Source organism: Rattus norvegicus, chromosome 6 (genome assembly GCF_036323735.1).
Source record: "Rattus norvegicus strain BN/NHsdMcwi chromosome 6, GRCr8, whole genome shotgun sequence".
Taxonomy (NCBI): Eukaryota; Metazoa; Chordata; class Mammalia; order Rodentia; family Muridae; genus Rattus; species Rattus norvegicus.
Genome location: NC_086024.1, coordinates 40,861,482 through 40,877,045, shown reverse-complemented (window position 1 = coordinate 40,877,045; position 15,564 = coordinate 40,861,482). Strand labels below are relative to the sequence as shown.

General features: G+C 43.7%; 1 protein-coding gene across 4 annotated transcripts in view; it reads right to left on the bottom strand.

Annotated features, from left to right (window-relative positions):
• The window catches only part of Cyria (CYFIP related Rac1 interactor A), a 108,841-nt gene that overhangs the window by 5,960 nt on the left and 87,317 nt on the right, over positions 1-15,564 (bottom strand). For all 4 annotated transcript variants that reach the window (XM_008764585.4, XM_063261651.1, NM_001106718.2 and 1 more), the window contains 8 exons: positions 11,246-11,367; positions 10,030-10,135; positions 7,751-7,887; positions 7,210-7,287; positions 6,938-7,054; positions 6,766-6,845; positions 4,587-4,713; positions 183-253 (listed from right to left, as the gene is read on the bottom strand). In XM_008764585.4, coding sequence (XP_008762807.1) covers positions 183-253; positions 4,587-4,713; positions 6,766-6,845; positions 6,938-7,054; positions 7,210-7,287; positions 7,751-7,887; positions 10,030-10,135; positions 11,246-11,367 — 838 coding nt within the window. The remainder of the gene's footprint in view (positions 1-182; positions 254-4,586; positions 4,714-6,765; positions 6,846-6,937; positions 7,055-7,209; positions 7,288-7,750; positions 7,888-10,029; positions 10,136-11,245; positions 11,368-15,564) is intronic.

Below are 15,564 nucleotides of genomic sequence, written 5' to 3'. Positions count from 1 at the left end.
TCTGTAAAAACATGAATAATCAAAATAGTGCTGACCTCCAAGCCTTGCTAGGGAGAGGAATGATGTTAAAATGAGTGAAGGGCTAAGACTGATGGGCTGGTGCTCAGGCCTGAACGCTCGCATCTGCAATGGTGTGCAAGGCACCTGCGCTATCTATCAGCCTACCGCAGGGACGGGCTCACCTGAGAGCATTCAGCAGCCCTTCCACACTGTCTGGCGCCTGTTCCTTCAGCACCTTTATGCAGCCTTTCATCTGGAAGAAGAACAAACAGCATTTTGTTACTACCCTAGTGATCCTGTCCACACTGGCAGCCGTTCGTACGGAACGGAAGCAGTGGCACATGCAAATCACGAGCAAACTTCTCTGCTTCCTCAGGCTGGTGCATCGCTCCTCTGGGCTTCTCAAGAGTTCTGTATGACTGCAATCGCTATTCCTTTTCATCCTATATCCCAACTGGACATCTCACTTACTTTGGGGAGAAACATCTTGCCTCGTACTCTGGAACTAGGACCAGGAATAAAAAATGTTCTCCCTGGTCCTGAGTCGAGATTCACTAAGTGCTCTATACACTCATTAATTTAATGCTTTGTCTGCTAAGGATGGTTTTTCCTCTTTGAGCTGTGGGCTGTCACACCCTCAGTATTTTGTAAAGTCTCAAGTTCATCAGCCCCAGAACATGTGTATGCCTATGTGTGTTTGTATATGCTTTTGTATGTGTGTGTTCGTAGATAAACATGTGGCATGCAGGTACAGATCAGAGGACAAGCTCCGCTGTCACTCAGAGGTGTCGTCAACCTAACTTTTGAGGCAAGATCTCTTTGCTTACTTTGTTTGCAGAGTACGCTAGGCTAGTTGACAAGCCAGTCTGAGGGATCTCCCCATCTCTGTTCTCCCAGGGCTGGGAATGGGAAACATACAGTTTTCTTAAAAAAAGAAAAATGGCTTCTGGAGACAAACTCATCCCTAGTGATTGCAAGGTAAATACTATACGGACTGCACTATCCCAGTGGCTCCCAGAAGTCTCTTTCCATTCCACTGTCCATACCAAAGACAGTCATGACCACTTATTTGTGACCCCCAATATGGCTTTGTACCTCTTAGATAACTCTCAATAGACTTGTCCCCAAGTGAATAATTTGTCCCTTGTACTAGACCGGAAACTCTTAGAAGTTCAGGGCTGTGTCTTAACTGTCTCTGAGAAGGCTGGCGAAGGGCAATTGTAAAGCATTATAGAGGTCAAATGCCTAGTTTTTACCCATGCTGTTTTGTATTTGCATGAAGTTCCTTAAGTTTCTAAGTTTTCTGAGGCCTTGGAATTAAAGTTATCTACATGTGCCATGAAAAGTAAAATTTACATAGATCCTGTTATTTTATGCATATCCTAGAGTGTTTTTCTTCTCCTTTGCGGAAAGCAAAGATCTTTCTATAAAAAGCCAATCAGTTATTTTAATCTTAGACATTCATGAAGTGTGTGGGCATCTGACGAGTTTAGTTGTACCAACAGCTACTTGCAGAGTGGTAACTTCACGACATCCCCTGTGGTTATCCTTCTAATATGCAAATGTTTTATGGTAACAGTTTGATACACCCAGCCAACTGATGAAGGTAACCAGGACTGAGAAGCATGTGGAGGTCACAAAGTCCTGGTCAACTGCACCTGTCTATTAAAGATACAAGTATGCCTTGTTATTTGTCAACTTGGGTCTGTGATGGCATCAAGCCCAGAGATGCAGAGAATTTTGTCCTTCTTCCATTAGAGCTGGAGGTCTAGTGAGAGGAGAGAGACAGGTAGCTCATTATCACGGTGTGATAGGTGTTCTTGTGCTGACATTCCAAAGGGGCAGCGAGAGTATAGACGGAGAAGGAGGCAGAAGTGCGGTGGGTACACTCTGGAGGAGTTTCTAATTCTATTTCAGGATGATTAAAGCCGTGGGTGTGAACAACAAGCAACTGTCAGAAACGCATTCAGGGCCAGAGCCAGTGTGGGTTTAGCAACACAGTAGGAACTTGGAGGCTTTTCCTTGTAGAAAATACCCTTGGCAGGTGTTAAGCATTGCACAAATATAGTGAAGTATAGAAAATGATGAGAGAAGCAAAGACAGAAAGGAAGATGAGTGGAAAATCCCCAGGATATGAGGGGTGGGGTAACAGTGAGCTGCAACACAGTTGGCGAGGATGGAGGGTCAATCCCTAGTAACTTATGGGGATGAAGAAGGGGGGGGGGACAGGCAATCCCTAGGATCTGAGGATGACAGCTCTGTGTTTTTTCTAGCTTAGATACTCAGTGAAAAAACAATATCTGAAGTAGGGTTAGCAAGGGAACGAGAACCTGTGCTTGAGAACTAGCCAGGTTTCATATACAAATGTGGTCTGGAGTTATGGGCAACATTTTAGCTGGGGATAGAGGTTAAGGATTCTCTGGGCATCAGTTGAGAACACTACTTCATCCTTGCCTTTCCTGCCACCAAGACTGCCACCTGATCTCTAAGTAGCTCATCGTCTCTGTGTCTTGGTGATTTTGCTCTGACTGTTCCTTCCCTCTATATATCTGAAAATAAATCCTTGATGGACTACCTCAAATACCATCTCCTTGGTTTCTAGAGCTCTCTGCATGTCTCTTCTGTAAACTACAGCTCAATCTTTGTGCACACAGTACCACTTCTGGGCCCTTATCCTATCATCCTCAGGACTTATCAACCCAGTACCTATAACTGCTGGTTTAGGAGAGTGGTACCTGGAAGGACAGACCCACCTTGAATGTGTGTGGTGCCCAATAAGCCTAAAACCTTCTTGGAGGCACATGCTTCACCGTTCAACATCTACTACCCTTTCCTAATCTACATTAATCAACAGACTTGAAGAATGCCCCTTGAAAACCAACATACTCTTTGGTTGGGAACAAAACAGATTCAGTAAATAGTATAGAAAGTCACACTTGTAGGAATTGCGGTGACAAGGGCTGGGTAGATGGCTCAGTGGATAAGAAAACTTGCTGTACTAACATGAGGACTTGAATCAAAATCCCCCAACAGCCACATACAAATGTCATTTCTGGTTGCATGTGCCCATGTCCCCAGAACTTCTGGGTCAAGGTTGGAGAGTACCAGGAATGCAGGCCAGCCAGCCTAGCCAAATCTGCAAGCTTCAGGTCATGTGTAAGAGTCTGCCTCCAGGAAATAATGAGAAGAGGGATAGCCCAGGGAATCCTCACATCTTCCTCTGGCCCCTATAGGAGGGTATGTGGGCATACAAACCCACAAACAGATGTGAACACACACATGTACAAAATCACAAAGAAAAAGTTAGGGGGATAAAAGCCTCATTTGTCCCAGCATAATTTTAGTTGTTGACTCTGTGGCAAGTTAACAAATGGCCAAACCAAAATGCCTTAGGCACTAAACTCAACTCACAGTCACATGAAATTTAGATCTTTTCTGTAGTTACTTATACTCAATCTGTAGTATAAAACCCACAATGAATACAATCAGCCTTTTTGTTGCAAGGTCGTCATAATATACTCTTATGTAAATGAAATATATTTTGAAATAGTGCACATGGCAGGATTCTAATTTGCTAGGTACATCCACTCCTCAAAATACAAGGAGCTGTATTCATTTCTCTCTGCTTCCTAAATATGAATGCATTACACCAGGTCGCCTCCAGGCCTGCTGCCGTCCCTCCATGATGAACTGCACCCTAAACTATGAGCCAAAATGAACTCTTCTGGAAGTTGCTTTTGTCAGGGTATTTAATCACAGCAATAGAGAGAGTAATTAATACAGTGCTATAGGTAAATTCTGGCTTAAGGTAATATTGTATTCTAAATGCTGGCTTAAGGCAGTAATGTTTTAGTCTACAATCAACAGGAAAGCAACTGTAGAGATCACGTTTGCAAAAGTTTCTGCATGTGTATTCAAGCTTTCTCTCCTTCCTTCACTCACACTTATTCATTGGCTAGAAGCTCTGTGGGTGCATCTATTGGTGTCAGGCACAATATTTCAGGACATTAGACACACTGATCATTGTCCTTATCCTTTTAAAAAAAAGCTGGAGTCTATGGGAATGTTACCAAAACCAAATCAGTAAATGAGCGGAGGGCCAGAGGAAAAGGAAGGCGTTAGTTATGTGGGGCACAGGAGATGTGCTTCAGGGCACTTATTACAATAAGAATGGATAGGATGATTCAGGGAGGGGAGGCGACAGGAGAGGTATTATAAGAAAGGAGGTTGGTAGGTCATTGAGTCTTTGGCCGTCACGCCTTGTAACCTCGAAGCTCTCAACTCTGTAACACACAGAAGGACGTACTCTACAAGGTACAGAAGGTGCACTGACAGGGAATCTGGGGTGGACGAAGGGCAGCGTGAAGATACAGGTGGATCAGCTCTGCCCATAGGAGGCCAGATGTCTCCTCTTAACCATGTGATAAAGAGGGCATTACTATAAAAATATTTGCCAAGCATCTCCAAAGTATGAATCTTGGAGAGAGCTTTCCAGTGAGGGATAGAGGCCAGAGGAAGAGAAGGCATTCTACTTGCTGGCGTTCATGGGCTTCTATGGGGAGAGGGCATTACATGGGTATTCTTACATCAATCTTAGATGTCTTGCAGAAAGCTCCCACGGGGTGCACATGGTCATAGAGGATGATGACCCCCACCATCACCCTCATGCAGAACATCAGTGTCTCCTCACTTGTAAACCTGCTCCTGTACTCCCTAAAAGAAAAGACATAGTCAAGACATCACATTCTTCTTAGAACTCATGGATTCTGACATTCACAACCGGATACCACTCCACCCCTCCATGCCTCCAATCCCCCCTCCCAGAGAACTCATCCAGGACCTGCACCAACCAGGTTAATATGCTCTTGAAAAGACCCAAGATGATAATTTCTCTTGAAACTATCCAACCAGCAATTTAGTGCAAAAATACGGTAAATTAGAGGGCAGTAAATTCCCTTCTCTGCTTCCCCTCAGCAGCTAGCTCACCACGTACATCAACCCCTGCCCATCAATCCTGAATATTTTATAGCCGGCCCCTCTGGCTGTCCAAGATTATAGAGAATAATGGCTTCATTACAGAGAAAAAGAATCAGGCTCATTTCTACACAGCAGCTCTCTTGTCTCTAGCTGGAGTCTCTTCCTTTGTTAAGAAACAGGCTGCAGGTGAACTTGGACTGGCAGATATCTCAGAGAAATTATGTGCCTGGGAGTTATTTGTGGAGTTTAAATTTTGCTCACTTACCTTGATAGGGGCCCTGATGATTGCAATAATTTAGGCCAATGCTAGAGACATTTTTAGCATCAATTTCATTATGAATTAGCGCCACAATACAGACAATTACTATTTCTGTCTTGAAGTAAATCTTTACTTTGCTATGAAGGAGATATTTAAAATCAATACCCTTTTATGGGGCAGGAGAGATGGTTCACTGGGTAAAGCACTTGCTGCACAAGGGAGAGGAAATGAGTTTGGCTCCCTAGTGCCCATATATGTACGAGGCGGACATGATGGTTGTCCTGGCTAGTTTTATGTCGACTTGACAGAAGCTAGAATCATTGGAGGAGAGAAAGCCTCAATTGAGAAAAATGCCTTCATAAAATTGGGCTGTAGGTAAGCCTGTAAAGGCATTTTCTTGACTAGTGATTGATTGGGGGGGGGCCCAGCTTAATGTGGGTGGGGCCATTCCTGGGCAGGCGGTCCTGGGTTCTATAAGGAAGCAGGCCGAACAAGCCATGAGAAGCAAGCCAGGGAGCAGCACCCTTCACACCCTCCTACTTCCATGTTCCAACTTTGCTTGAATTTCTGGCTCAACTTCCTTTAATGATGGACTATAGTGTGAAGTCTAAGCAAAATAACCTTTTTCTGTCCTGAGTTCCTTTTGGTCATGGTGTTTCATCATAGAAATAGTAACCCTGACTAAGACAGTAGCCCACCTACAATCCTAGCTCTTAGGAGGCAGAGATAGGACATGTCTATAGCAAGCTGACTAGCCAGCCTAGTCCCACCAGCCAAATCTCGGTTTGAATAAAAGACACTGCCTCACTATACTGTCAGAAAGCAATCAAGGAAGACACCCAAAGTCAGGCCTGGCTTACACACACACACACACACACACACACACACACACACACACACACACACACACACCACGCTGCATATATATAAACACATGTGCATATTCACACATATGAATATGAGCACACACATGAACACCACACATATACATACATGCAAATATATGAGGACAAAAAATTTATATTTGGAGACAGTCAGTATTTATATTTATAAGGTACTTGGGGTACTTTTGGGGGTCCTAAACACTCTAGAGAGCAGATGGTATTATGGGAATTACATTGAGTATCTGGTAACAGTTTAAGAATAAGGAAACGGACTGTGAAGAGAGATTGGGGGAAATTACGTTTGCAATGTCTTATCATTGTTATTCTTGGTTCTAAATCTTTACGGTATGTTGATAACACCCTCACATCTAGCCTATCTCTCCATTCCTTTGCAAGTCCTATAGCCTCAGACAAACTGATAAAACTTTGTGAGGTCAACAAACCATCATTGCCTCAGCTATCTCAGCTATAAGATGGCTATAACATTGACACTGACCATCCTAAGTTCCTTATGAAACTGAAGCAAATGCTGTACACGAAAACTTCAATATGACATCTGAAAAGGGACACGCCACCATCATCACATCTGAGCAGGTCTTAGCTTGGTGAACACTTAGCCACGCTCGCACATCTGGTTTCACTTACGGTGTCTCCAGCATGACTTTACAGACACTTGTCATCGTACTGAGGCAGTCTGTGGTATTCTCTATGGGCAGGGTTTTATTCTAAATGGAGAGACAGAAACACACATTAGCCCCACTAGCAGCACACAGGTGAGCTACAGAGAGGACCCCCTGTGCTGTCCAACTTCACTTACTTCTGAGACAAAGTGCATTGTGGCGTTGCTAAGAGTCTTCAGCATGGGCGTGGCTTCTGCATAGAAGAGGGACATTCGATTGGCCATCTCATTATTAACTTCATTCTCAATGTCTAGCTGATGAAAACAAGACAAGGTACAGTTGTTAAAAAAAAGTCACCGTGTCTGCACACGGACAAGGACTCGGCCTTCTCTCTGTGCTCTGCCACGTGCAGAAGGCAAAACAGTCACAGAGCGACCACGATCCCAGCCATGGAGTCCCAGGCACTCACGTGCATGTTGTTGATGCGGTTACGACTTATTGTTCTTCTGTAGTAACTGAAGTCATTCTGAATAGCTGGGTTCCTCATCTGAAAATCCAGGAGAGAAGAAGGAAGGTTAGCTCCTAGAAACAAGTAGGGAGCAACATCAGGAGCTCAGATACGAGAGAGAGTCTGTAAACATGGCAGGACATTTCCTTGTCATTCAAAAGCCAGAGCAACCGTTAAAAAAATAAGAGCTTATAACTCCAATGTTCTGAAGTATGTCCTGTTCTTACTACGGGCTGTATTTCAGGGGAAACATGTTTGTCTATCGAGAAAAGACACTTAGTAAGGGTTTTCTCTCCACTCACTTGACAGATTCCAAATTTCCACATGTAAGGCATCCTCTTAGATTACGCTAAGCAACAAGAGTGCAAATATTTACCACATTATAAGTCTCCTCGGGGAAGGGGTTACATCTTACTCTCCCAACCCCACCACACAGCCTTGGCAGCATAGCCATAAGGCAGTGGTACCCAGTTGAACTTTCACAGGATGTGTGTGGCCTGACCTTCAGCTCATCGAATCGAAGGGTAAAATGTAAGATTTCTGCAAATTCCTTTGCCAGGGCTTGCTCCCGTTCGAGGTGCTGGGTTGGTGTATAGGGTGGACACGTCAGAGATTCCAATAAACTCTGTAGTGCTTTCTCTGAAAGTCAAGGGGAGAGAGAAACGGAGATATGTTTTAGGTGGACCAGAGACGTCCTTTAGAAGCACAGTGCTGAGTTCAAGTCGACATTCTCAGACAGGATCTGTGTGGCTATTCCCTTTCTTGTGTCTCCAATGCTCAGTTCACTTAGTAGTCTCAACTCCTGAGCCTTTTAGAGAACCAGGAATACATGTACAGCACTCGTGATTCAGAGGCCAGATGATTTGGGGGAGACGGTGCCATCAGTAAAACGTCTGCTGTGCAAACATGCAGACCTAATTTATACCTATAGACCCATAAAATTTCCCCAGGTATTAGGGTACAGGCATGTAACTCTAGCTTTGGTGGTGGGAATGAGGACAGAGGCAGAAGAATCAGAGCTCTCTGGGGCCAGGCAGCTTAGCCAGTCAGTGAGCAACAGAGGTAGACACCAGTGCCCGTCTCGGCCCTGTCCCCATATATAAGAGTCCCCAACACATGGGTTAAGTTACAGTGGGAGTCTGCTCTTCGTGTTCTGTGCTTCTCTGTTTCTACACCCCAGGATATTTCTCTACAAACCTACCACCATGTTTACTTTAGTTACTGTTCTCACAATAATCTCATCCCTCCCGTTCGCTCATTTCTGATCCTTCTCCATTCCTTTTGCTTTCATATTATTTTTAACAGCGGAGTCGTTTAACTAATCCTCTATGGCGGGGATTGATGCTCTATGACCCGTAGGACAAATCTCGCCCACTGCTTTTTTGTTTTGTTTTGTTTTGTTTTCAATATAAAAATTTTATTTAAAAGGTAGATATACTCATCCCTTCCTATACGGAATAGGGCTACTGGTGTTGGTACTCTAATGTAAAATCTAGTAAAGACAAGACAGCTCAGAAGATAAAAAATATCTACTGTCTAGCGTGTTACAGGGAAATCTGACATCACCGCTTTTATGTAGTCCTCATAGGGACTATGTCCTTACAGGGACTACCTCAAGACTTTGTTAGGCAATCCCTCCAATGGGAACGCTCCATCCTCAGATCAGAGGCAACGAGGTGTACCATAGCCCGCTTTGATGGATGCACCTTTCACTATCTGTTGACGGAGAACCCAGCTCCTTGGAATTTCAGCTCACTTCCTCCAGATGCACACCGAGGAAACAGAGAATTTGATTTCTCTTCTACCTGAAAGCCCGAGGCATCCTTCTTTACCTGTGAAATCTGTTTGCCTCACCCCCTTGGCTGGTCACCACAGAGTCTTCTAAATATCACGATCATGGTTTTCACTTCGGTTTTCCTCTTATAGTGTGGCACCCGTTTTAGTGGTAAATTAAAGGAGAAGTTGATGACTACCCTTTCCATTCTAGATATTCTATATTAAAAACAACAACAACAAAAACCCCAAGTACTGGCAGTGATTATGTCACACTGCTGGTGGCAAAGAGCCAGTTTGTCAACCTCATTTGCCTCCACTCGAGCTTCTGTAGATTCATCCTATTTGCAGCTTTACTTGTTTTTAAAGCTAAAGTAAAAAATGCTACATTTGTTTTCTTACATTTTATATTCAGCTAATCAAGTTGTTTTTTGTTTTTGTTTTGGTTTTTTTTTGGGGGGAGGGGATGAGGAAATTGTAGCTTCAGATAAATTCTATCCTCCAATTTTGTTTTTATTAAGAACTGAGACCAGGACTCAACAGTAAAGAGCACTTACTACTCTTACAGAGGGCCAGGGTTTTGTTTCCAGAACCCTCACGGCCGCTCGAAACCATCTGTAACTCCAGTCTCAAGAAATCTGACACCCTCTTCTGGCCTCTGAAAGTTCTTCTATACAAATGGTGCGCCCTAAACGCACACAAGCATACATGGGCATGCCTAACAGAAATAAATATTTAGGAAATGAGATCAGTAAGCTTCGAAGAGCAGATGAACACAGTGACAAAGTGACTGTAGAGGTCCTCAGTGTGCCCGTCAGTCACTCCCAGAGAAAGCACGTGGCAGATGAAAAGAAACAGGAATGACAGAAATTGCTCGTGAATTGTCTGATAAGATATATGGCAGTGCGTGACTGTGAGGCATTTTCTGACATGTAGAGCTGTTCTTGTTCTCAAATGGCAAAGAACGAAGTCTCCTGTGGACCATGAAAACTGTAAGCATACACTCACCAAGACGAATAGAAAATTCGTAAAACCTCTTCAGCCTCACGACCAGAGGACAGACTGCATTCCAAGCCTTTTCCTGAAGTTGAATGTCATTGGGATTTTGAATTGCCTACAGGAGAGAAGGGGGATGGTGGTGAGTTTACTCTTTACAAAAAGCAATAAGCCCACATCAAAGTGCCCTAAACGATTTTAGTTTAAAAGATGCAATCCCTGGTGTGCTTTGAGAATTAGAACCACCTCAGTTGACAGTGATTGTCTGAACATTCCCCAAAGGGCCCATTTCTGAAGGCTGTTTCAACACTGGAGCATAAGCTAATGCTTCTCAGGTAGATCCTGTCTCATCTGGCTGTGTTCTCGGGTAAAAATCTATTGGAAGAGGAACAGACTTAGCTCTCTCCATTAGCACCCGATTCATCTAAAGACGGCTCATCATGAGGAGTAGAGGCTGTCAGCTACTGTGCTTGTTCTGTACTGTACTGTGCTTGATACACGTTCTGTTCTTGCCAGTCTGTGGTCATGTCTATACTTAGGGTAACCCTGAAGCAGACAAAACACATCTCAACAGGCTTTTTTGAAGTAGCATCCTGACAGAGGTATATTCTCCTGAGGACGGAGGCAGAGGCACACTCCAGTGTATGCTTTCCTAAATACATGAGCACAACCTTTCCAGTCTATACACGGCCACTCCTAACCAATCGGTGTGCTCACCCTTGAAGAAAACTATTTCTCACGCTCAGGATTCCTTCGTACTCAGCTATTGTCTTAGCTTACGTTTTTATTTATTTCTTTTAACCTCAGAAGACATGAATCGGATACTCTCCTCAGAGCAGGTGGTTTCTGTTTGTCATGTGTGATGCTATTGGAATCACAAGGTTTTGATTGCACATGTCACCTTAGATCTCATGACTCAGAGATGCATGGGTTTTGTGTCAATATTGCTCTTACAGGAAGCCATCTACTGGCATTATTGGTCAAACATGAGTCCCATATTATTCTGCTTTGCACTCTAGGAAGAGCTAAGGCTATTACTTAACCATCATGTGTGCATTCCTCTCTTTCTGTCTCTCTGTCTCTGTCTCTGTCTCTGTCTCTGTCTGTCTCTCTCTCTCTCTCTCTCTCTCTGTGTGTGTGTGTGTGTGTGTGTGTGTGTGTGTGTGTGTGTGTGTAAGCTTTTTCCTTCTCGAAGGGTTTAGTGAGCTCAGTGTTATCCTTGACTTACATCTCGAATCTCCGGTCCTGCGCCTTTGTAAGCCTGCAGGTCTGAGAGGATGCTCTCGGAATCTTGGAGGACAGCACTGATCTGGTTCCATATTTCTCGCTCTCCTTCCGTAGGCTGGGCATCTAAGTGACAGAGAAACCAAGAGAAACAGAAGCTGCTGTTCACAAACAGCTCTCAAAAGGCCACACACAATTACTGCTATCAGTTCTTCCTGCAGCTTTGGAAGGCATGTTGTACTATTGCCAGCTGTCAGGAATGGAAAATGAATACGACTCCTGCCCAGGACTTAGTTCAGAGCACTCAACAATCCCTTCATATACATTAAACCTCGTATGGTCAGATGATCCCAAGTGATCACTTATAAATTGACTTATGCAAAATGCACTTCTGTACACCTTGGAAGTACACTGGGTAACAGGTGGAGTAAATGTTGTTTGGGGAGCCAACCTCTTTTTAACGACCTTTTCACTGTGTTTGTTCTTCCTTGAAACTATCACTCTCATTGTGGTCAAAATACATGATATAAAATGTACCACCTTAGTCACTTTTAAGTGTAGAGAGCAGTTGCACCAATAAAGTTGTGAATCCTCCCCACCATGCAGATCCATAACTCTCCTGACCTTGGAAAGCCAAATCGCTGTGCAGTGTATGCTTTTCAACAGGAAGAAGTACAGGATATTTCCATCATTGAAAGCCTGCAGACTTGGGTATACATAAAAGTGATCCCCCTTTATACATATTTGTTTTATTTTATATATTTATCTATTTTTATATTTATCTACATTTATATTCTGTTCTTATATGTTTATGTATTTATATATTGTTTTTATATATTTCCCTGCATATTTTTATATACAAATCAGCCTTAAAGCTCACATACTGGTGGAACTGGTGTGATGACTCAGCTGGTAAAGGAATCTGCAGCCAAGCCTCATGACCTGAGTTTAATTTCTAGGAGCTCTAGAGTGGAGGAGGAGAGCCAACTCCTGAAAGTTGACCTCTGACCTCCACATGTATGTCATGGCACATCCTCTCCCAAACAAATGAATTTAACCACCACCATCATCATCATATCATCATCATATCATCATCATCAATTTTGGGTTCTTGGGTGATGAACCCTTGAGTTCATGGCAGCAGCATATCATTCCAGAATGCTGGCATACAGAAAACACCAAGACATCCCGATATATTTATACATCCCGTATAAGACCCAAAAAGTGCGTAGAGTCTCTTGGGTATTCATCAGTTCGAGGAAATACTCTCAGAAAAGGAAATCCATGAAAGTGGGAGAGGCTAGTCTGAAAGAAGAAAGAGGTCCACAGGAGTAGATAGGATGTGCGCACAAGAGTTTCTCGGCAAAAACATCTAGGGAGTTTGCCGTCAGAAGGCCTGCTCTGCTAATCTTTGGTTTTGACTGTGCTACCCACAGAAGTGTGTGATGTGCTTAGATCCCGATAAACAAAGGCATCACTCTGATAGCAACAATGCGCTGTCTGAGCTCTACATCCAGTTCGCAGTCTCTGGAATCGCTGGAGCTCATGCAGGTTCTTACCCCAAGAAGCATTTCAAGGAGGCAGGGGAAGAGGCTATCAGTATAGAAATTTGGCTTTCATGGCCCTCAGAATTGCTATGAATCAGGCCAGTTTCTGTAAAACGATGCTACTGCTCAGGGAAAGAGGGGCAGACATCAGGTCATGGAACTGTTTCCAGGTATTTAAATCCTGAGAGACCGGATGCTGTCAGCAGATTTCACTGACAGAGTGACAAGGGCAGAGCTGCATGAAGCCTGACATTCCTCTGACCAAACCTCAATTTTATTTAATCTTTCCACAATACAAAGGGCAGGTGTGTCAAACATGTGAGGTGTACTAGTCACTTTGGGGTATCAGTAATAGATTCATTCACAAGATGGCTGATGGTAAAGCGAGCCCTGCTGAGTGCGTGAGCAGACTGAGCACCAGGGGAGAGTTGATGCCAGATAAACCCAGAAAAGCTGTAGTCAACCTCATGAGGAACGATACCCTTAGTGACTTGAGTTTCAGCCTAGTTTATTCAACAGGTCCTGCCAAAGACAGAGAAATTGGTGGTTTCCAGGGAAACCAACAAAAAGAAAAGAAAACCCATAAACTAGGAGGGGGAGAGTTGGGAAGAACAGAGGGGGTTAATGGCAGTGGGAGGGGAATAAGGAAGGAAATGGGAGTGCTAGGATCATAATAGACTGTATGTATTATGTGTACATGTGTGAAACTGACATGTTAAACAGAGAGCTAACACCTGAAAATAAGACAGGAAATTATAAACCCTCATGGGATTTCTGGACACCAGGGGAAAAAAGTTTTCTAGAAACAAAACAACATCATTTAGGGAATGAGGAAATACTAGGTTCAGGCAGGTTAGCAAATGATGAATGTGGTTGGGAAGGAATTGGAGAAGGCAGGTGTCTAGAATGGTGGCCGAGGTGGGAAGGAGGTCCATCCACAGGAACCGGGCAGCCAAGGGCCTGGTGGCTTGAAGAAACACAGCTAGGTTGGGAGGGGAAGAGGTGTTGGGAGAGGTCAGAGGCTGACCCAGGACAGCACAGGGAGAACACCCGATTTCTCCCAGCTCTCCAAATCCTTTCTTTCTCACAAACCCTGGGTAAAGATCATCAGGTCTGATGTTTTCCATGATTTGAGTCACTTCATATGTGTACTGGTTGGTTTTGTGTGTCAAGTTGACACAAGCTCGTTATCACAGAAAAGGAGCCTCCGTTGTAGAAATGCCTTCATGAGATCCAGCTGTAAGGCATTTTCTCAACTAGTAGTCAAGGGGGGAGGGCCCAGCCCATTGTGGGTGGTGCTGTCCCTGGGTTGGTGGTCTTGGGTTCTGTAAGAAAGCAAGCTGAGCAAGCCAGGGGAAGCAAGCCAGTTAAGTAACATCCCTCCATGGCCTCTGCATCAGCTCCTGCTTCCTGACCTGCTTGAGTTCCTGTCCTGACTTCCTTTAGTGATGAAACAGCCATGTGGAAGTGTAAGCTGAGTAAACCCTTTCCTCCCCAGTTTGCTTCTTGGTCATGATGTTTGTGCAGGAATAGAAACCCTGACTAAGATGTTATCCCTTTTTGCTTCTCCAAGGTTTCCTCAAAACAATAGGGATATCATAAACAGGGAGTCTACATATCCATGAGCTAGAAAGCCTGTCACTGCAGAGAGAATGTCAGGGACATTTCCATACTGCAATAGTGGCAAGGAAGAAGACATAGGAAAAAACAAACAAAACAAACAAAAAACCCACAAAAAACCTACAAGGCAAATAAAAATGAGACCCTAGGAATGGAGAGATGGCTCATGGTTAAGAGCACCAGCTGTTCCTCCAGAGGACCTGGGTTTGATTCCCAGCATGCCCACAATGGCTAATTATCATTGTAACTCCAGTTAAATGGCTCTCAAAGGATCTGATGCCTTCTTTGGTTTTCTTGGGCGCTAGACACATACAAGGAACAGAAACATACATGCAGTCAAAATACTCATACATATGAAATTAAAATAGTAAATAATAAAAAAACCAAAACTAAAATAAGACAAAGAAAAAAAATGAAGAAACGCCCATTTATTCAAATTTAGGAGTACATTGTGTATAGGGTTAAAAAAAATTTCAGATCACTTATTTAGAGAAGGGACAAGCAAAATAGAGTCTATGTCCAAAATTCTGAAGGTTTAGAAAATTCAACAGAATTATGCAACTGTTTGTGGAAGAAGGTTGCCTTAAAAGGCCAGAGAAGATGTGTCGAGTCTCCCATCACATGGACCCATCATAACAAGTCAGAAAGGAAGAGTCTCATATGAGACAGAATTAAAACTAAATGGGCTATCAGAGAACAGATAAAATCCAAAAAGCATCCTCTTGTTGATCACTGACACAAAAGGAGAAAGCTTTCACACCACTTTGTAGAAAATGGAGGAATTTCTTAAGTGCTTTCAAAATAAACATCCCATAGAGTAGCCTCCCCGTGGTACTGCAGTTGGAGACAGCCAGCTCCTGTCTCCGTGGCAGGTGAAGTGACACTTTCTTATATAAACTGACATGAACATTCTTGTGACCACAGAGTGTTTGCATGAGTGGCTTTGTGGTGGGGCAGGTTGGGGTGGTATCCTTTAAGCCACAGGAGGTGGACTTGGGATGCTGGGTGAGGGCTTTTTACCTGACAGAGCTGCTCTCTTGGCAGCTCCAGGATGTGTAAACATGGACCTTCAGTCCCCAGCCTCCTCTGGGTAACTGTTCCCTTTGGCAGACGTCCTGGAGTCCCATTAGGAATGTTTGCATAGTCCTGATTAGGG